The sequence below is a fragment of the Phytophthora sojae genome (genome assembly GCF_000149755.1).
Source record: "Phytophthora sojae unplaced genomic scaffold PHYSOscaffold_5, whole genome shotgun sequence".
NCBI classification, from domain to species: domain Eukaryota; phylum Oomycota; class Peronosporomycetes; order Peronosporales; family Peronosporaceae; genus Phytophthora; species Phytophthora sojae.
The window spans coordinates 3,066,386-3,087,574 of record NW_009258119.1 but is presented as its reverse complement, the minus strand read 5'-3'; the positions used below and the strand labels follow the sequence as shown (position 1 = coordinate 3,087,574).

Below are 21,189 nucleotides of genomic sequence, written 5' to 3'. Positions count from 1 at the left end.
TGTATAGCTTGTAGGCACGTTCACGGATGTCGACGATGCGTGGAAGAAACGCGTGCACCAGCCAGTTCATCTTCTTACACCATGCTCCATTGGTGATGGATCAAGAAAGTTGGCCGAAGCAATCACGCACAGGAGTGTTCTGTACCGATGCAGGCTGTGATTGAAGCAACACTGATATCCATGTCGACGGACCTACACTAGGCTCGTAGTGTTGCCCGACAGCAACACTGATCGTTTCCCACAAATAGTTTACCTGTATCTCTCGTAGCAGAATATTTGGTTTACCAATGTTACAATAGTGGACACGCGTCACGACAGCGATGCAGGCACTCTGCATGGCTCATCGCGGCCAAGCCGCCCATGTACAATGCCGCCCCGAGATTCCGCCGCTTGGAGACGCGGACGCGGCAAGCGCGTGATGGTATACGCGCCACGTGCAGCAGCAGGGGGAGAGGGGGCTCTACGATATCTACGCGCAGCTCTACCTGGGGGGCACGGGTAGCACTGTAAAACACTGTAGTAGTTGGTAGGACACTCGCTCGGTGTCTTGGGGAAACGGTACTTTTTCAAGTAGGGAAAAAGTGTTTTTCCGCTGAACGGCCAAGACTTCGTGCGTCATGACCAAGCCTCGCGGTCCCATCCTCGCCGCTCATTGGGGCCAATCAAGTGTATGTGTGTGTGTGTAGGTGCTAGTCCTGTCAACCTCAGCTGTCGTAACCTTACCTTGACCTCCTTAACCTTAACCCACCTCCAAACTCACTGGACTTTCTAAACTTTCGCTTTAACCTCCTTAACGACACTACGGTACCTCAAGCTGGCTCGATTGGAGCCTGAAGTGGTCGACCTGGATGATCAACGAGCACCGTTCCCCACTGACGCGCTGAATAATAGCGCCTCGCACATGTCGATAGTGTTTCTTCAGCAAACTGGCGTCTGTCCACTGTTGCCTACGAGAACATCTAGCCTCCTGCCACGCTGACAAGGCTTCGTTAAGCCGAAGGCTAGACGTTCTCGTTTTATATGAACGCGGGTACAGAGGTACAGAGGCACAGGTTCAGGTGTGACCCACCACCGTCTTAAAGAGCTACGATCGACGTTAATAGCGGCACTCGCATCCTCCGCAACTTGGACAGATCGCTGTACAGACAACGACTTAGTCATCGATACATGTTTGTACTTCTGAAGTAAATGGATGGAAAGGTACAATATTGTTTTACTACTACACTGTAGAAGTTCACATTATTGGTAGATCAAACGGTGAGGCTTAGAAATCTGTCCTGCAATATGCTGCGTTCGTGCAGGCTGGTAGCTGCAGCCACGCCCAAGGTATTGTACGCCCACTACCAGTTCCGAGCCCGAGTTGGCTGGGAGTTTGGTCCCGGCTTTTTCCATTATACTGAGTTTTGTAAAGGGGAAGTTAGGGAGGTTAGGAAGGTGAGATTAACCTTACCTTAACCTGTGGGAGGTTGGAGGTGTGTAAGGTAAGGTTGACAGGACTAGTAGGTGCCCTGGTTTCCCGCTTAGATACGGCCCTGCAGAATGCAGTGTCCGGCTGGGCGGGTTTTCCCAGCGCTAGGTAGGATTAGATTAGGCAATCCGCTCATTTGTGGTCTTCCCTCGCCTCGGACAAGCAGCGCCCAAGACCAACACCGAGCGCGGCCCAGCATGAGTCGCTACCACTGCGCGCTCGCAAAACCCACCACACCTCACCCTGGGCTGCCTCAGCTCAGCTCTCTGCGAGCCCCGAGCTGAGGCTTGCCTTCTCTAATAATGAACGGATTGCCTTGCCCCACGCACAAGTGTTGAGAGTGGATGCGGAAAATATATGTGGTTGCAACGCTCGCATACGCAACACCCGCCTTATCTGCGTGTGTTAGCGATCGGTGAATGCGCGCAGTGAGGCTCACGCCCGTTAACCTAACTGAGATGTTGCGCTGTTGGCTGGAGGCGCATTAAAAGCGCTTACGACTGCTTCAAAAGAATCGCATTCAACACGCATCGCTCACGAATGGACTAGGAGCTGGTACTATGAAATTAGAATTAGCTCAATTTAGAGAAGTACAAGCTTTGCGCACTGGGAAGGCGTTTGCTCCTGCATAGTACACGCATGTATATAAGCACCACAGAAGGACATGCACACATTAGAATAAGGTTAAGCAGGAGGCCGCTGCAGACGGTCGCACATCAGGGAGGGCGCGAGCGCGCTACCCGGTAGATTCTGAAATGAGCTGTTGCGAGCCAGTCGCTCCAAACGTGAAATTCACGCCTGGAAAATTTACATTAGCGATGTGACCTTTTTTTACTTAGTAAAAGTACGGTTGTAGTGGTGCTGGTGGACCTGGTTGTCAGTGTTGCTTTAATGACTTCCCGACTCAACAATGTTCCAAGTACAGGTGTAGTGTAAACAAATCTCAGCCTCAATAAGTTTGTACATGTAGGTTCCTGAGGTGGGCAGCAACAGTAACCAGCGGCTGCTACTTTAGAACACGAGCTCATCTAGAAACTTGAATACATGTACAGTACATGAGCGCTGTGGTAACAAAGGCAAAGCTGGCCAATTCCACCGTCTCAGCGAACAACTGAAGTCATACGTATAATAACAAATTAAAAGCAACTTTTTCCTGGCGCGTACTAAATTTGCCAGCATATTCCTCAACTGGAAGCAAGACGAGGACGCAACAAAGTGTTACCTCTTATCGACTCCAAAACGGAATGCCCAACCTGTCTCTATTCGACACCGCACCCAGGTAACAACCCGACTTCTCCCGGAAGTACGTCTTGAAGTAGGTACGGTATTGGTAAACGATACAGCAAGACTCAAACTTCCTGCAGACGCTGTGCAGTACTGTACCTGTTGACGTTGTGCGTGTTAAATGCAGTCCGTCCGGCTCGGCAGATCCTCTAACGACGCAAGAAGAGCAACGGCACGAGCGCAGATTCATCGCTCGATGCACTGGAGATTAATTCTGAGGCGATTTTAATCCTGAAAATGGCGACTAAACGACTAGCAAGCGCGCGATGAAGCAGCACGTTCACAGCTGCCGACGACAGGACGAGCGATGATACTTTGACGATACTGGCTCGCCGTTGCCTCTGAGACAACCGGCAACGCCCTACTTATTAATGGTACGGTACCGAGGAATAGGCTGAAGACAGTCGACTCTACTGGCTGGAGCCCTTGCAAGCGAGGTGTACAGTACTGTAGATACAGTACGGTACAGTATTGGACAAATATACCAGTTGTTGAAGCGGCTGCGGCTTTCCACAATGATCGAGGCATCGAGCCCAAAGCTTTTCCTAACAATACACTACTAAGTATAATATATATTCTACAGTAAGCTTACGCGAATTCAGTCAAACGTACATGAGAGCAAACCCGCGTGGCTTACAGTACTTGAGAGCTTTGAGAAGAGCGAACCCTGGAACTATTAACAAAATCACCGCCGGTGACGTTCATCAGCAACTCCCGTCGCCTAGCGAATGTCGAGTGGTTGAGCGCTGGGAGTTTGCAAATCAGAGGTGGGGTGGGGTGCGTTCGCGTCGACAACGCCAAAAACAACGCCGTGCGTGGCTGCGCGTATTGAAATCCAAAGCATTTAATACAGTACATGTACATGTAACGCGTTTAGCTGGGAAAAATGGGCTCGCAGCTCGCCGGAGATGATGAACTGCCGTGTGCGAAGTCCAGTATTTTAGCTGTACATGTGCTAAAATACTGCAGAGGTTTGCTACGAGCTCGTCCTGCTCTTGCGGGATTCTCGCCGCCACAAGGACGCAGCAGCGCGCCCAGCAGCTAGATTCGGCGAAAACACTTGCTGCGAGTCTCCGAGTTTCACACGCTGGCTGCGCGGTTCACCTCGATTTGCAACCTTGTGGGCTTGGCCCACTGCGATGCAAGTTGCACCGTGCAACCTGGTGCGGTCGACATAATGGGTCACCGCTCGCGTTGCGTTCAAAGGCGCGCGTTGCGTCCAATTGAGCTGGGGAGACGGTGGTCGACCGGCTCAGCTGCTGGAGCGCTCCTGACATAGGGCGCGCCTGATGTCAGGCCGAGCCTTGACATGTTTGAAGCGTTCGAACACCACAGCGAACTAACGGTCCCCGACTCACAGTGAATGCCACAGTGCCCCAAGGCCGCTCTCATAGCGCCCGATTTCGTTGACCAGTGGCCACTCACTCTTGCTCACTTTCCATTTTGCACCGGGTGCAGCAAGCAACCAAGCCAGCCACCGACCGCAAACAAGTCTCTTCATCCTCTCCGCATCATGAAGTTCTTCACCACTGCGCTCGCTGTGTTCGCGCTGGTCGCCACGACCGCCAACGGCTCGCCCATGCTCCGCATGGAGGCCGAGGGCAAGAAGGGCAAGTCCAAGACCACCGCCCCCGTGGTGGAGGCCGACGACGACTACACGCAACAGCAGGACCCGACTCAGCAGGACGACCCGACCCAGCAGACCCAGCAGCAGTCGCCCACGACCAAGACGAGCAGCGGCTGCCACCTCACGGGCACCTACAAGAAGGGCACCAACATCGCGTCGTGCAGCTCCATCGTGGTGGACTCGCTGACGGTCCCCGCCGGCGTGACGCTGGACCTGAGCGCCGCCAAGACGGGCGCCACCATCGAGTTCGTGGGCACCACGACGTTCGGCACGCTCAAGTGGGAGGGCCCGCTGGTGCGCGTGAGCGGCAGTGACCTGACGGTCAAGGGATCGGGCACGCTGGACGGCAACGGCGCCTGGTACTGGAAGCAGGGCCAGTCGATCACGCGCCCCGTGTTCTTCAAGCTGCAGAACGTCATCGGCTCGACGGTGTCGGGCTTCACGATCAAGAACATGCCGTTCCGCACGTTCAGCATCGTGACGTCCAAGGACACGACGCTGAGCGGCCTGACCATCGACAACCGCGCCGGCAACGGCATCGCCAAGAACACGGACGGCTTCGACCTGACCAAGAACGACCACGTCACGATCACGGGCAACACGATCTACAACCAGGACGACTGCCTGGCCATGCAGTCGAGCACCAACACGGTCTTCAGCAACAACTACTGCTGCGGCGGCCACGGCATCTCCATCGGCTCGCTGGGCGGCAACGCCGTGGACCAGTCCACGACGGTGCAGGGTCTGACCGTGCAGGACAACCAGATCGTCAACAGCGACAACGGCATCCGCATCAAGACCATCATCGGCCTCAAGGGCCTCGTGTCCGACGTCAAGTACGTGCAGAACACGCTGACGAACGTCAAGAACGGCATCGTGCTGCACTCGGACTACAGCAAGGCCAAGGGCGGCTACACGGGCTCCCCCACGAGCCAGGTGACGATCAAGGGCGTGACGGTGTCCGGTCTCAAGGGCACGGCCACCAACCTGTACGACATCGTGGCGAACCCGAAGGTGGTGTCTGGCCTGGACTTCTCGGGCGTGACGGTGAGCGCGTCGGTCAAGGGCAAGCTGGCTGGCGTGCCCAACAGCCTGAGCGTGTAGAAAAACCCAGTGTTGGTTTTAAGTCTAGTATGCTGTAATAATCTTGATGGCGATCTACTGTAGAGGGCCATTTCGATAAATTGAAAGGAAGTACGTTGAGGTAGATTTTCCTGCGAAATTTACCTCGCTAGATGCACTCCTCGATCTACAGCGTGTTGATTAATCCTGAACGCCCAAGTTTACAAGTTAGCTTGTTCAACATTTGTACTGTAGCCATGAAAATAGATTACCAAGCTCGGTATAGATTACCACGTTAAGATATCTATTTTTATTCTAGTATTGTGCTTTGCAATGATTTTGCCGACCATTTTAGACGCTAAATATGGCAAAGCCTGCTCCTAAATATATGTGTAAAAAGATACACGACCTGCTAAAATTATGGATAAATCCACCTCCTCATATATATATCGACTTGGGAGGGCCTGTCAGCAGCCATGCATTGGCCCAGTACACCACCGTCCATGATCCCCAGCATATCCACCCTCTTATGCATAATTGCCGTGTGTGTAGGTGCTTGTGGATAAAAACCGACAGAATTGCAGCTGCACAGCCACAATTGCACTTTCAAAAGTGCAATTGTGGCGCTTTTAGCGTAATTCTAGGCTTCCACCCAACTATGCACCTCGATTTATCGTAAATCTAGCAGGTGGTCGCTATAAATACAGCAAATATCGCCTCATATTGCCAAAATCATTGCAAAGCACAATAGTAGAAGATACTTTATTTATTAATAGTTCATATTATTAAAGTCCTAGATTGGTTTTGATTGCTTCCAGCAAAGGCCTGGGGCTGCTTGTCGAAATGTCTGCCTGGACGGATTTGTCGGCATACTCAGAGAACTATCCAAACACAGCTGTAACGCAGCACCGTTGTCTGCCGTTTTAGGATCTCGGCTCTCGTGTCTTGCTACTGCCTGTATCTGGCGTGTACCGGCGACTTGAAATTCCGCAACACTTGACTCTGATGTTTCTTCATCTTCAAAAACGACTCGATTTCGTTGCGTCCACAGAGTAGCGAAACATACTGTGGTCAGGATAAACCAGATTCGGCCCAGTCCCACGACATGCTGCTGGATATAGCCCCCAGTGAGCTCCACAATTCTCAACTGAAGCGATTTCGAAATCGGGGGTGCCTTGCGTGATGCACACAGTGCCCGGAAACCTGCTACGAGAGATACAGGTAAACTATTTGTGGGAAACGATCAGTGTTGCTGTCGGGCAACACTACGAGCCTAGTGTAGGTCCGTCGACATGGATATCAGTGTTGCTTCAATCACAGCCTGCATCGGTACAGAACACTCCTGTGCGTGATTGCTTCGGCCAACTTTCTTGATCCATCACCAATGGAGCATGGTGTAAGAAGATGAACTGGCTGGTGCACGCGTTTCTTCCACGCATCGTCGACATCCGTGAACGTGCCTACAAGCTATACATTCTGCCCAGGATACCTACATGTAAGAGACAGGATTCTATACTTTCCAGGTTTTGAAACGGATCCGACAACAAGCGATCCGATGTAGACGCAACAAAGTGTTACCTCTTATCGACTCCAAAACGGAATGCCCAACCTGTCTCTATTCGACACCGCACCCAGGTAACAACCCGACTTCTCCCGGAAGTACGTCTTGAAGTAGGTACGGTATTGGTAAACTATACAGCAAGACTCAAACTTCCTGCAGACGCTGTGCAGTACTGTACCTGTTGACGTTGTGCGTGTTAAATGCAGTCCGTCCGGCTCGGCAGATCCTCTAACGACGCAAGAAGAGCAACGGCACGAGCGCAGATTCATCGCTCGATGCACTGGAGATTAATTCTGAGGCGATTTTAATCCTGAAAATGGCGACTAAACGACTAGCAAGCGCGCGATGAAGCAGCACGTTCACAGCTGCCGACGACAGGACGAGCGATGATACTTTGACGATACTGGCTCGCCGTTGCCTCTGAGACAACCGGCAACGCCCTACTTATTAATGGTACGGTACCGAGGAATAGGCTGAAGACAGTCGACTCTACTGGCTGGAGCCCTTGCAAGCGAGGTGTACAGTACTGTAGATACAGTACGGTACAGTATTGGACAAATATACCAGTTGTTGAAGCGGCTGCGGCTTTCCACAATGATCGAGGCATCGAGCCCAAAGCTTTTCCTAACAATACACTACTAAGTATAATATATATTCTACAGTAAGCTTACGCGAATTCAGTCAAACGTACATGAGAGCAAACCCGCGTGGCTTACAGTACTTGAGAGCTTTGAGAAGAGCGAACCCTGGAACTATTAACAAAATCACCGCCGGTGACGTTCATCAGCAACTCCCGTCGCCTAGCGAATGTCGAGTGGTTGAGCGCTGGGAGTTTGCAAATCAGAGGTGGGGTGGGGTGCGTTCGCGTCGACAACGCCAAAAACAACGCCGTGCGTGGCTGCGCGTATTGAAATCCAAAGCATTTAATACAGTACATGTACATGTAACGCGTTTAGCTGGGAAAAATGGGCTCGCAGCTCGCCGGAGATGATGAACTGCCGTGTGCGAAGTCCAGTATTTTAGCTGTACATGTGCTAAAATACTGCAGAGGTTTGCTACGAGCTCGTCCTGCTCTTGCGGGATTCTCGCCGCCACAAGGACGCAGCAGCGCGCCCAGCAGCTAGATTCGGCGAAAACACTTGCTGCGAATCTCCGAGTTTCACACGCTGGCTGCGCGGTTCACCTCGATTTGCAACCTTGTGGGCTTGGCCCACTGCGATGCAAGTTGCACCGTGCAACCTGGTGCGGTCGACATAATGGGTCACCGCTCGCGTTGCGTTCAAAGGCGCGCGTTGCGTCCAATTGAGCTGGGGAGACGGTGGTCGACCGGCTCAGCTGCTGGAGCGCTCCTGACATAGGGCGCGCCTGATGTCAGGCCGAGCCTTGACATGTTTGAAGCGTTCGAACACCACAGCGAACTAACGGTCCCCGACTCACAGTGAATGCCACAGTGCCCCAAGGCCGCTCTCATAGCGCCCGATTTCGTTGACCAGTGGCCACTCACTCTTGCTCACTTTCCATTTTGCACCGGGTGCAGCAAGCAACCAAGCCAGCCACCGACCGCAAACAAGTCTCTTCATCCTCTCCGCATCATGAAGTTCTTCACCACTGCGCTCGCTGTGTTCGCGCTGGTCGCCACGACCGCCAACGGCTCGCCCATGCTCCGCATGGAGGCCGAGGGCAAGAAGGGCAAGTCCAAGACCACCGCCCCCGTGGTGGAGGCCGACGACGACTACACGCAACAGCAGGACCCGACTCAGCAGGACGACCCGACCCAGCAGACCCAGCAGCAGTCGCCCACGACCAAGACGAGCAGCGGCTGCCACCTCACGGGCACCTACAAGAAGGGCACCAACATCGCGTCGTGCAGCTCCATCGTGGTGGACTCGCTGACGGTCCCCGCCGGCGTGACGCTGGACCTGAGCGCCGCCAAGACGGGCGCCACCATCGAGTTCGTGGGCACCACGACGTTCGGCACGCTCAAGTGGGAGGGCCCGCTGGTGCGCGTGAGCGGCAGTGACCTGACGGTCAAGGGATCGGGCACGCTGGACGGCAACGGCGCCTGGTACTGGAAGCAGGGCCAGTCGATCACGCGCCCCGTGTTCTTCAAGCTGCAGAACGTCATCGGCTCGACGGTGTCGGGCTTCACGATCAAGAACATGCCGTTCCGCACGTTCAGCATCGTGACGTCCAAGGACACGACGCTGAGCGGCCTGACCATCGACAACCGCGCCGGCAACGGCATCGCCAAGAACACGGACGGCTTCGACCTGACCAAGAACGACCACGTCACGATCACGGGCAACACGATCTACAACCAGGACGACTGCCTGGCCATGCAGTCGAGCACCAACACGGTCTTCAGCAACAACTACTGCTGCGGCGGCCACGGCATCTCCATCGGCTCGCTGGGCGGCAACGCCGTGGACCAGTCCACGACGGTGCAGGGTCTGACCGTGCAGGACAACCAGATCGTCAACAGCGACAACGGCATCCGCATCAAGACCATCATCGGCCTCAAGGGCCTCGTGTCCGACGTCAAGTACGTGCAGAACACGCTGACGAACGTCAAGAACGGCATCGTGCTGCACTCGGACTACAGCAAGGCCAAGGGCGGCTACACGGGCTCCCCCACGAGCCAGGTGACGATCAAGGGCGTGACGGTGTCCGGTCTCAAGGGCACGGCCACCAACCTGTACGACATCGTGGCGAACCCGAAGGTGGTGTCTGGCCTGGACTTCTCGGGCGTGACGGTGAGCGCGTCGGTCAAGGGCAAGCTGGCTGGTGTGCCCAACAGCCTGAGCGTGTAGAGTCTGCAGACGGTCTGAAGTGAAGTGTTAAGCAGTACTAGTAGTTGGTTGTGTTTCTGTGGCCAGTCGAAGGCTGATTTGGTAAATTGAATGGAAGTCCATTGAGATAGACTACCTAGGTTTTACTTCTGTGGTGCTGACTGCAATACCACGTAGACGGTTTGTCGATGGGCGCCGTAGTCTTCTGCCAACGCCATGGGGTCAATGGTGACGGATCAAGAAAACCGGCCGAAACAATCAAGGCATGTGACGGTGTCAACCTCAATGGCCCCTGAGGTGGGCACTCGCCAGCGGCTGATACTTCAGAACGCGAATCCGCCCAGAAACTTGAAAGCATGGATTACATCCGCGGATGTTCGCGGCGAGTATGGCGATGGGAGACAGCTTATGCGGTGTCTATGAGCTCGACCGTCTCAGCGAGGCATTTGAGCACGTACACTTACCATATACTTTGAAGTATATAACTCATGACGCGCCGCTGAATGCTTTATCAGGCTTCTATAGATCAGTTAATTAAGCTCAAATAGAAGGCCACTTTACGTTCCAAAGCGGAGGCGTGGAACTACCAAGCGGCCCGAGAGTGGACGCAGCAAAATGTTTCGTTTATCTACTGCAGCGAATAAATGTATATGCATCTCAATTCGACACCGAACCATCCCAATTCTCCCGGAAGCGTGTTAAAACAAAACTACATGCATCGACTTCAATGCGCTGTAACTGTTCCTCTCACGCTACCGCGTGCGTTGTACGCAGGACGCCCGGCGCGGCTGACCGTCTAACGACCCATGAAGAGCGACGACACGAATGCAGCAGCGCTTGATGCAAGATACGCCGTAGATTAATTATGAGGCGACTTTAATCTAGCAAATGGCGACTAAACGACTACAGTAGCAAGTGCACGATAAAGCACGAAGATCCATCGACATTAGCTTCATAGTGTCTAAGTCACCTGTCAACAGTGGATTGTATTGCAGTGCGCTCCGCAGAAGTAAAACCTAGGTAGTCTATCTCAATGGACTTCCATTCAATTTACCAAATCAGCCTTCGACTGGCCACAGAAACACAACCAACTACTAGTACTGCTTAACACTTCACTTCAGACCGTCTGCAGACTCTACACGCTCAGGCTGTTGGGCACACCAGCCAGCTTGCCCTTGACCGACGCGCTCACCGTCACGCCCGAGAAGTCCAGGCCAGACACCACCTTCGGGTTCGCCACGATGTCGTACAGGTTGGTGGCCGTGCCCTTGAGACCGGACACCGTCACGCCCTTGATCGTCACCTGGCTCGTGGGGGAGCCCGTGTAGCCGCCCTTGGCCTTGCTGTAGTCCGAGTGCAGCACGATGCCGTTCTTGACGTTCGTCAGCGTGTTCTGCACGTACTTGACGTCGGACACGAGGCCCTTGAGGCCGATGATGGTCTTGATGCGGATGCCGTTGTCGCTGTTGACGATCTGGTTGTCCTGCACGGTCAGACCCTGCACCGTCGTGGACTGGTCCACGGCGTTGCCGCCCAGCGAGCCGATGGAGATGCCGTGGCCGCCGCAGCAGTAGTTGTTGCTGAAGACCGTGTTGGTGCTCGACTGCATGGCCAGGCAGTCGTCCTGGTTGTAGATCGTGTTGCCCGTGATCGTGACGTGGTCGTTCTTGGTCAGGTCGAAGCCGTCCGTGTTCTTGGCGATGCCGTTGCCGGCGCGGTTGTCGATGGTCAGGCCGCTCAGCGTCGTGTCCTTGGACGTCACGATGCTGAACGTGCGGAACGGCATGTTCTTGATCGTGAAGCCCGACACCGTCGAGCCGATGACGTTCTGCAGCTTGAAGAACACGGGGCGCGTGATCGACTGGCCCTGCTTCCAGTACCAGGCGCCGTTGCCGTCCAGCGTGCCCGATCCCTTGACCGTCAGGTCACTGCCGCTCACGCGCACCAGCGGGCCCTCCCACTTGAGCGTGCCGAACGTCGTGGTGCCCACGAACTCGATGGTGGCGCCCGTCTTGGCGGCGCTCAGGTCCAGCGTCACGCCGGCGGGGACCGTCAGCGAGTCCACCACGATGGAGCTGCACGACGCGATGTTGGTGCCCTTCTTGTAGGTGCCCGTGAGGTGGCAGCCGCTGCTCGTCTTGGTCGTGGGCGACTGCTGCTGGGTCTGCTGGGTCGGGTCGTCCTGCTGAGTCGGGTCCTGCTGTTGCGTGTAGTCGTCGTCGGCCTCCACCACGGGGGCGGTGGTCTTGGACTTGCCCTTCTTGCCCTCGGCCTCCATGCGGAGCATGGGCGAGCCGTTGGCGGTCGTGGCGACCAGCGCGAACACAGCGAGCGCAGTGGTGAAGAACTTCATGATGCGGAGAGGATGAAGAGACTTGTTTGCGGTCGGTGGCTGGCTTGGTTGCTTGCTGCACCCGGTGCAAAATGGAAAGTGAGCAAGAGTGAGTGGCCACTGGTCAACGAAATCGGGCGCTATGAGAGCGGCCTTGGGGCACTGTGGCATTTACTGTGAGTCGGGGACCGTTAGTTCGCTGTGGTGTTCGAACGCTTCAAACATGTCAAGGCTCGGCCTGACATCAGGCGCGCCCTATGTCAGGAGCGCACCGCCACCTGGCCAAGGCCGCCGTCTCCCCAGCTCAATCGGACGCAACGCGCGCCTTTGACCCGTTACATGTACTAGTACTGTAGTCGGACCAACGCCAGCGTGGACCCAGTCTTCTGCACTGCACCGCGGAGGCCCAAGTCCACAAGGCTGCAAATCGAGGTCCGCCTCGCCTCGGCGCAGCCAGCTCCAGCGTTGAACCGGTACATCTCGTGTCTGCGCAGGTCACAGAGACCAAGGTCGTGCTGTCAATTAGTCGACGTCCCGTCTCCGTCTGCAGCAAGTGTTTTCACCGAATCCACCAGCTGGATGCGCTGAATCAGGGCCTGATGGCAGCGAGAATCCCGCAAGAGAAGAGTGCTCGACAGCAAGACATAACTTCGAGACTCGTGGAGTGATTACTGTGCAGTTATTATTTGCAGTACCAGTACGCGCGCGTAGTATGAGGGCGGAGCACAAGTGCTACAAAAAACACTTGTGTGCACTGCCGTCTGTGCTCTCTGAGTCGACATCTTGCTTTGAATCGATCTTTCGAGACCTAAAACCTCAGACGCGCTCGTTTCAATACTGTACATACATGTACACTGCGCTCTCATACCGCTGCTCTCGCACGCACACGCACGTACGCACGCACGCGCTTGTTGGTTTTTGTGTCGTCGTCGACGCGAGCGCGCTCCATGTCTGATTTGCAAAGTCCTAGCTTTCGATGGCGCGATAGATATGGTATTAATATGTGGAGGTTTATGAACTCCAATCTTCTTTTCGTCCCCAGGCAAAACTGCAGGCATGCTCTTTGGGTGTACGTGTACTATTCGATAGGCCTGGGTGAAGGTCGGCCGGTGCTGTTAAATGCTCTTCCAGCTCGCTACCGGTATCTCAATCAGCGCTCGAGATGCGCGTTGCCGAGGGTGGAAAGCCGCACTCGGCTTTGGACACGTTTGTTCAATGTCCACATGTCGCCCACAAGTACCCAGTTTGTCTGCCGCCAATTCTCCGCCGGGACGATGCCGGTCTCCGCGAAGGCGGCGACGCAGCGGTCAGCACCACCGTCGCATGAACGCACGTCTTATCGCCGTTCAAAAGCGCTTTACATGTGTATCGTGCACTTGCTGCATGTTCGTTTTAGTCGCCATTTTCTAGATTAATTTACCGTCGCCTCATAATTAATCTACGAAGTATCTTGCGCTGCATTCGTGTCGTCGCTCTTCATGGGACGTTGACGTCCTGCGTACAGGACACACGGCGTCGTGAGAACTATACCTGTGGTTCTGGACCTAGGTGCAGTGTCGAGTAGAGATATTCGCTCCGCACTTGGTATACGAAGCCTTTTGTTGTGTCCACAGTCGGACCGCTTGTTGGTTCGCACGCTTCCGCCTTCGAAAGGTGAACGAAACATTTAGTGGCGCGTCATGATATCCTGTATATCTAGGTGCTCAAATGCCTCGCTGAGACGGTCGACTTCAAGTATCAGCCGCACACGCTTGTCTTTCATCGGAACACTCTCGCGTACACCCACGCATGTAATCCACGCTACATTCAAGTTTCTGGGCGAGCTCGCGTTCTGAAGTATCAGCCGCTGGCGAGTGCCCACCTCAGGGGCCTTCGAATCACTGAGGTTGAGAGCTTCGGTCGGTTTTCTTGATCCGTCACCATGCCGGTTGCCTTTATTTTGGTTCTTATGCAGATCAGGTCTAGAATTTGAACATGCTGATTGTGAGACCGAATCCGTAGACCTGAACCAAACAACCACAGCAGTGGAACATGGCACGACGATCCATCTCCATGCTCCGTTCAACTACCTAGATATGTGTCCTACTAAGTATGTTGTAGATAAAGGTGGTCTATATGACTGGTTACTCGAATGAGCAGACATGTGCAGACTGCACAGTGCAGTAGCATTCTCCGATGTATCACTATCACTGCTAGTAATTTCTAACTGTAAGTTAGTGCATGTACCGGTATCTGCATCTATCTCTTCCGAGTTTCTACCCACAGCAAAACGCACTAGCGGTAACCTTGCATGCTGGACATTCTTCTACGTTGGTAAGATGTACTACACCTTTTCAACTTCAAAACTGCAAATTGTAAGTTCAAAACAGCAAAAGGTAAGATCAAAACAACAATACTCCATAAATGTATATTACAAACTGAATGATATCTATCATTGTATACGATTATAGAGTACAATTTGTCTATTGGCTAGCTGTGCAGCGTGCCAACCAATGAGCTGTGTATACAAGTACGAAGCTAGCCTGGTCTCTGCTCGTGCAGTTTTGAACTTACCTTTTGCAAAATTGAACTTACAATTTGCAGTTTTGAAGCTGAAAAGGTGTAGAATGTAAGAAAAGAAAATTGTGGGAAACAACACAAAGCACACAAGGTGTACACCCAGTAACTGGGATACCCAGTTGCTTTGCTTGGGGCGTAGTAAAGTACCGTAGCCGAAGTGCGCAACGTTGCTGAAGAAGCTGGGCCAGTAATGCCAAGGACGCATAACACATTGTATAACCTCGCAGCAATACAGTGTTCGAAGCAATTGTATTCGAATCGACATGAAAGTACGTAGTACGCAGACTTGAGTCCTTTCCTAATGGTCTGTCTGTCTCGCCTGCAGTACCTACCGTCCTAGCGCTTCCAAGTCTTACTCTTTGAATCAGGCAACTTGTATGGGAAAAGTGGCGAGCGCGGCACGACCGAGAGCCCGCGGCAAGTGTGGACCGAGATCTTGCCCTGGTCAGCGTATTTTGTGAGGCTGCGGTGCCGTCCAGGCCCACGGCGGTGACGGAAGCCTGGCGCCTCCAGCTCCACGACCGTCGTACGCTTGGGATTCTTGTGCTTGGACTTGGTCAGCACAATGTCGAGCACGTAGTCCTTCAGGTACACGTTCTGTGAGAAAGTCAGCGGGCCGGTGCTCATCTGATCAAGTCCGCGCGGCGGGGAAAGGATGCCATCGGTGTGCTTCGTGTCCTCAGCGCCTAAAAGCAAGACAGGGGAATTCAGACATGACGTTTTCCCAGTTAGTCACACGTTTGATCAAGAACGATGGCGAATTCGGAGCACACTTACGTTCAGTGTTCTTGAGGTGTCCAGGCAGCACGCCATACCAGATAGCAGCATGTTCTTGTCGTTGTCTTTCCGAGGGTCTCGTAGCATGTACCCCATCACAGCGCTGGCATCGCCCACAGGCATCAGCACCTCGAGATGCGCTCCGCCGCGCGTAGAGCTCTTGATCACAAGATGCGCGGCCAGTCGTCGTCGGCGGCGATGCACAGCGGGCATGCCCGCGTTCTCCTTCTCCTTGAAACGCAGCCGCCGTCTCGTGCCCAGCGGCGACTTCTCCGATGGCAAGTCCGCGGAGGTCGTGCGCGCTTTCCCGTAGCGCATCGCAGGCTGCTGCTGCTGCTGCACCTGCATCCCCCAGCTCACAAAGCTCGCTGTGGTTGCCGGCAGGTGGGGAGGGAGCTCACTGCATGACGTGCTGGACCGTTAGGTCTGGAAGGCTCGACATCACCGAGAAGCTGGCATCTCGGGGATGCTTGCCAGCGCCATGGCAGCCACTGCGCTGAGGCTTGACAACTTTCGTAATGTAGTCTTTTGCGTCTTCCGATGCGAATGTGATCCAATCACGAGATCATAGAAAAAGTACTATCTGACCAATCCAAGACCTGTTCTGCATAAGACCCATTTAAAAATCTACCACCATGCCGAATTGGATGCTGCTTGCGTTTTTACCGCACCTCATCATACTGGTCTACAGTACTATGCCTATGAATCCGACGCTGATTTGGGGTCTTGTAGCGACACATACACGGGTTTTGGAGTTTCATTATGAGTATGTTGGGCTAAGAAGCACAATAACTTTAATCAACATCGAATGTTCTATTTGGTCTGGTGTAATTACTCAATTGTCAGTCTTCTGGTAGACTGCAGGGCCGCCACTGTACGTGGCGGATATAATGCGCTTCTAAATGGCGACACTGTTAGGCGCACCGTTCACCTTGCCCTTGGCGGCCGCATTCACTTGGATACCCGAGAACTTCCAAGCAGAAACGGCCTTAGGGTTCACCACGATGTCGTACAGGTTCGTAGCAGTACCCGTGAGGCCAGACACCGTCACGCCCGTAATCTGCGCCTGGCTGGTGACTGCACCAGTGTAGCCTCCCCTCTGCTTGCTGTAGTCCGAGTGCACGACGACGCCGTAGCGGACGTTCGACAGGTGGTTGTTAATGAACTTCACGTCGGAAACGAGACCCTTGAGGCCGATGATAGTCTTGATGCGGAGACCGTTGTCGCTGTCCTGGATGTGGTTGCCCTGCACAGTCAGACAGTTGTCTTGTCGACCGAGTTGCCACCAAGCGATCCGACGGAGATACCGTGGCTGCCGTAGCAGTAGTTGTTGCTGAAGATAGTGTTGGTGCTGGACTGCATGGCCAGGAAGTCGTCCTGGTTGTAGATCTTGTTGCCCGTGATCGTGATGTGGTCGTTGCAGCTCAGGTCAAAGCCGTCCGTGTTCGTGGCGATACCGTTGCCAGCCCTCGAGTCCAGCGTGAGACCAGTAAGCGTCGTGTACAGCGAGTCCACAATACTGAACGTGCGGTAGGGCATTTTCTGGATGGTGAAGCCCGACAGCGTCGAGTGGATGACCTTGTGCACCTGGAAGAAAACCGGGCGGGTGATCGACTGGCCCTGCTTCCAGTACCAAGCACCTTGGCCGTCAAGCTTGCCGTTGCCCTTAACCGTGAGGTCGGTTCCACTAAGCGTCACGAGCGGTCCGTTCCACTGAGCGTTCCGAAAGTGGTGGTGCCCGTAAACTGAATGGTAGCTCCGTTCTTGGCCCTGCTCAGATCCAGCGTCACACCAGCAGGGACGTTGAGGTTTCCGATAGTAACGGTGTTGCAGGACGAAATGTCCGTGCCCTTCTTGTAGGTACCAGTGAGGCTGCACGTGCTGCTGCTGCTTTTCTGCTGCTGCTGAGCTGGGTTGCCCTCAGCTTCTTGGCGCACCATGGGCGAGCCATTAACAGTAGCCGCAATGAGAGCGAACGTCGCGAACGCTGCGGAGATGAGCTTCATGAATGGAGCTTGGTTTGTGGCTCCGTGGCTGTCTTGATGTGCTTCACTTGAGGCAAATTCGAAAGTGAGGACTAGGAATGCCCACTGCCGACTGCTAAAGTTAGCTGCCGTTGACTGGTTCGTGCTGCTCCTTCGGCCAGGGATGTAAATACGTAATTCGAGGATCTGGTAAGGGTTGAAGAAGGCTGAGCCGATGCGCTTACTGTGTGCATATGTCGCCGCCCGTTCAACTCGACGCCGGCATAAGAAAGACACCTTTTGAGACGCTGTGCCTCTGGGCGCCATAGTACGGACTGTAGCCTTACAACACCAAGAAACGCAGCAGCAACGTTGTACACCGAACCAACATTGAATATTCTAAATTAATGCAACGCTGCAGCACATGTTTTGACAGAAGCAGGCACCGCCTCAGCTCGTTCGTGCCAACGAACTATCCTAAATTTATCGCCGTGAGCGAGCTGCAACGGCAACAACAGTGTACTGCACGTGGAGCACGAGTAAGCATGGACACTACCTTGAAAGTGCTTTGCAGGGCTGGCCTCGCCACGCATCAGCCCCATAAATGTAGGAGCATGCAGTCGTAGTGTAGTGTGAAACCTAGGAAAGGGGTTCAGATTAATAAGTACTGTAGTGGTGCTTACGTGGAGGCTGCATTGACACCACTGCTTTTTGTTGTCGCTACGAGTGTTGTGCAGCTACGTCATAATCGGAAAGTACACGCTATGCTGGCTCTCCAGTAAAAGAGGAGCGGACTTGAGACTTGTATGGTTGTCATTCAAAGTATTTTCTTACGAATACATTATTTGTCGGATGAAAGTTTCTTCTAGAAACTAGAGAGAGCATTGTTTAATAACGCGACATTTATTATTGATCTACTTGCGCAGTCGTGGGGCGATACCGTCATGGGATGCCCAATTACGAAGTGCATATATAGGATGTGTTAATGAATGCTCGGTAAGCGGGGTTGATGCAGTGCTCGGCCCAAGTGCTCCCAGCAATAACCGCAACAAAAATAAAAGGATCTATAAATGCTCATATTGTGCTTTGCAGTTATTTTGCCGACCATTTTAGACGCTAAATATGGCAAAGCCTGCTCCAAAATATGTCTGAAAGAAGATACACGACCTGCTAAAATTATGGATAAATCCACCTCCTCATATATATATCGACTTGGGAGGGCCTCTCAGCAGCCATGCATTGGCCCAGTACACCACCGTCCATGATCCCCAGCATATCCACCCTCTTATGCATAATTGCCGTGTGTGTAGGTGCTTGTGAATAAAAACCGACAGAATTGCAGCTGCACAGCCACAATTGCACTTTCAAAAGTGCAATTGTGGCGCTTTTAGCGTAATTCTAGGCCTCCACCCATTTATGCACCTCGATTTATCGTAAATCTAGCAGGTGGTCGCTATAAATACAGCAAATCTCGCCTCATATTGCCAAAATCATTGCAAAGCACAATAATACTAAGTATTTTAAATACATATTGCTAAAGGAAAATAGTAAAATTGAATACATACAATAATAATTTCCCGCATATATATCATAATTGTTTTATAAATATGAGATACTAGTTTTCTCTCTAACTTACTGAAGTAACTGTCACATATGAAATATCACTATATATTCAAAACTATATTATAATCTTTATAGAATATAATTGGTGATGATATTTTAGTTACGGGGGCTTAATGCATCTCTGCACATTTGCTTTTCGTTCTTAGTTCTTTGACGAGGTTGTGCAGCGTGCAGGAAGGGAAGCTTGATCATGGCTTCATTCAATGATCCGAACTCTGTCATGACGTCGCCGTTGTCTCGTACATCACCGCACATTGATTACCATCATGACAGCGTCGATCGGGTACAATATCACAGCGCGCAGGGGAGGTAGGTACGATTGTTTGCCCAATATCAAAGTCGGGTAAGACACGAAAGCAGAGGCATGAGTGGTTAAGAATTTGCACTAGGTCCTGGCTGGAGATAGCGATGATGGTTGTACGGAGCTCAAATAATGATACTCCTGGGACTATTTTTAAAATATATATTAAAATAGCACCTGGAGTATAAATATAATAATTAGTTTTATTTAAAAAGGAGGAACCATCCATTGAGTAGGTATCGCGAGTAAAATGTAAAGGAACCATCGGACTCTTAAAACAGACGAAGACATTGATAATAAGGGAAAGGCGCCGAATTAGATTCTGCTTGCAGACTATTGCGTATTTGCTCAATAGAATGCGCTGTTAGTTGATTTGTCCCAATACTCAAGAGTTTTGTATGATGGCTATGACAAAGACGCTAGGTGACCGTTCTCAATAACTCGCGTCAACGGCTCGGCGGCACATTTTGCGGTGTGTCGAGTAACGTAGACTACTGAGCCAATTGCCGTCGTTTTTTTAGCGTTAAGAGGTCCTCTATTTACGTTTAACGAGAAACTATAGAGTCCTCGAATCGTGAGCGAATTGCCGTCATGGGCTGCCAAGACGGTTGTAGTGTGCTTGGCATGAATGCGCTTAGAATTGAGTAGTTTGGTGAAGTGAGTGAGTGCCATCGGGATCGTATCTTGCTATTTGCGTCGCCATGGAGCCATCTCCAACCTACTGTGGATCACGATGACAGTTTTCACGCTTGAAATCATGTAGTTCGTGTACGTGACGCCCTCCGCGATCCCATACTTAAGTACTCGTTGTTCCTTCTCCCACACTCGTCGAGTACGCGGGGTCATTGTACCTGCCGACAATCCTGTTGCTCTGTTCAGGTGAGCATTCCGCATGGCGAGTACTGTAATCGCCCAGGTGTTGCTCGTGATCACGAGGCCGTCGTTTCAGCTCAACTGCTGTAGAAGCCTTCCGTACTTCAGAAGTATATTCTTTGTCAGAGTCTTGCCGTAGTTCGAGCTGCTGCTCGTGGTATCCTCAGAGTTGACTGTGCAAAGGGGGACGGGATGTTCGTCAGCGCTAATCCGGATACGGTAGAAGAGATGGTCTCGAGCATGCAGAAGACGACGGAAGTTATATGTTCATTCCCTGCTCAAGCGTCTTGGCCATTGAGAGTGCCTGAGATGCGCAGCTTCAGTTGTTCCTGAACCTCCCATGGATGTGCCGGACTTCATGACACCAAAGAAGTTGATAGCTGCGCTGCCTGTCGCGTTGCTTAAAACACCGACGCCGCCACTGAGTCAGTGGCGGTATATAAACCCGATAAAATGTTACTTCTGTACGGCTTGTTTGGCTGGCGTCTCATCGGCGATGCAGTGGTGGCGGAGATGGCGACGAGGGTCTTGATGCTGAGACTATACTGCTGTGGAGAAGGCTATGGTGGGAAAGAGGGTTCGCGCTTTGGAGCGAATCCTAGATGAAGCTGGAGGGGTACGAGCATGAGACGACGGAGCAGACCACCAGGTTGGGTCTTGCCCACATAGCGTAGTCAACAGAACTCACCAGACGCTTAATACAGTGTGCCCATGCATGGATGGCGTCAGCCCCGATAGCGAATAGTCAGTTTTCAGGGGGTTGACGCCGCTCAAATAGCACCGAAAGATCGGCGAAGCGCGATCTACTTCGGCAGCGACCGCTTAGGGGCTGGTCGCGCTGGCTGGTGCTGGTTCTCGGTCGGGTGTTCCAGAGATGGGAAGGGGTAGGTGAACTACTAAGTCGGCCTCGAGTTTTCACTTCTATATTATTTTTGCTCATTTTGGACATAACCATTGCAATTCGCAGAG

General features: G+C 52.8%; 5 protein-coding genes across 5 annotated transcripts; 2 read left to right on the top strand and 3 right to left on the bottom strand.

The window, feature by feature from the left end:
• Positions 1-4,265: 4,265 nt before the first annotated feature.
• PHYSODRAFT_259928 (hypothetical protein) lies at positions 4,266-5,483 on the top strand (the record flags this gene model as incomplete). The annotated part of the gene is made up of 1 exon (XM_009530729.1): positions 4,266-5,483. The coding sequence occupies one exon, from the start codon at positions 4,266-4,268 to the stop codon at positions 5,481-5,483; it is 1,218 nt and encodes a 405-aa protein (XP_009529024.1).
• A 751-nt stretch (positions 5,484-6,234) lies between these two features.
• PHYSODRAFT_505631 (hypothetical protein) lies at positions 6,235-6,651 on the bottom strand (the record flags this gene model as incomplete). The annotated part of the gene is made up of 1 exon (XM_009530728.1): positions 6,235-6,651. A coding segment is annotated over one exon (417 nt), but the record flags the coding sequence as incomplete, so codon positions are not given.
• Positions 6,652-8,594: 1,943 nt separating this feature from the next.
• Positions 8,595-9,812, top strand: PHYSODRAFT_509900 (hypothetical protein; the record flags this gene model as incomplete). The annotated part of the gene is made up of 2 exons (XM_009530727.1): positions 8,595-8,717; positions 8,793-9,812. The coding sequence occupies 2 exons, from the start codon at positions 8,595-8,597 to the stop codon at positions 9,810-9,812; spliced, it is 1,143 nt and encodes a 380-aa protein (XP_009529022.1).
• A 1,114-nt stretch (positions 9,813-10,926) lies between these two features.
• PHYSODRAFT_509650 (hypothetical protein) lies at positions 10,927-12,144 on the bottom strand (the record flags this gene model as incomplete). Its single annotated transcript, XM_009530726.1, has 2 exons — positions 10,927-11,946; positions 12,022-12,144. The coding sequence occupies 2 exons, from the start codon at positions 12,142-12,144 to the stop codon at positions 10,927-10,929; spliced, it is 1,143 nt and encodes a 380-aa protein (XP_009529021.1).
• A 2,874-nt stretch (positions 12,145-15,018) lies between these two features.
• Positions 15,019-17,465, bottom strand: PHYSODRAFT_333541 (hypothetical protein; the record flags this gene model as incomplete). The annotated part of the gene is made up of 5 exons (XM_009530725.1): positions 15,019-15,368; positions 15,498-15,827; positions 16,384-16,705; positions 16,735-17,172; positions 17,250-17,465. 5 exons carry the CDS (start codon positions 17,463-17,465, stop codon positions 15,019-15,021), a joined length of 1,656 nt encoding a protein of 551 aa, XP_009529020.1.
• Between the last annotated feature and the right edge of the window lie 3,724 nt (positions 17,466-21,189).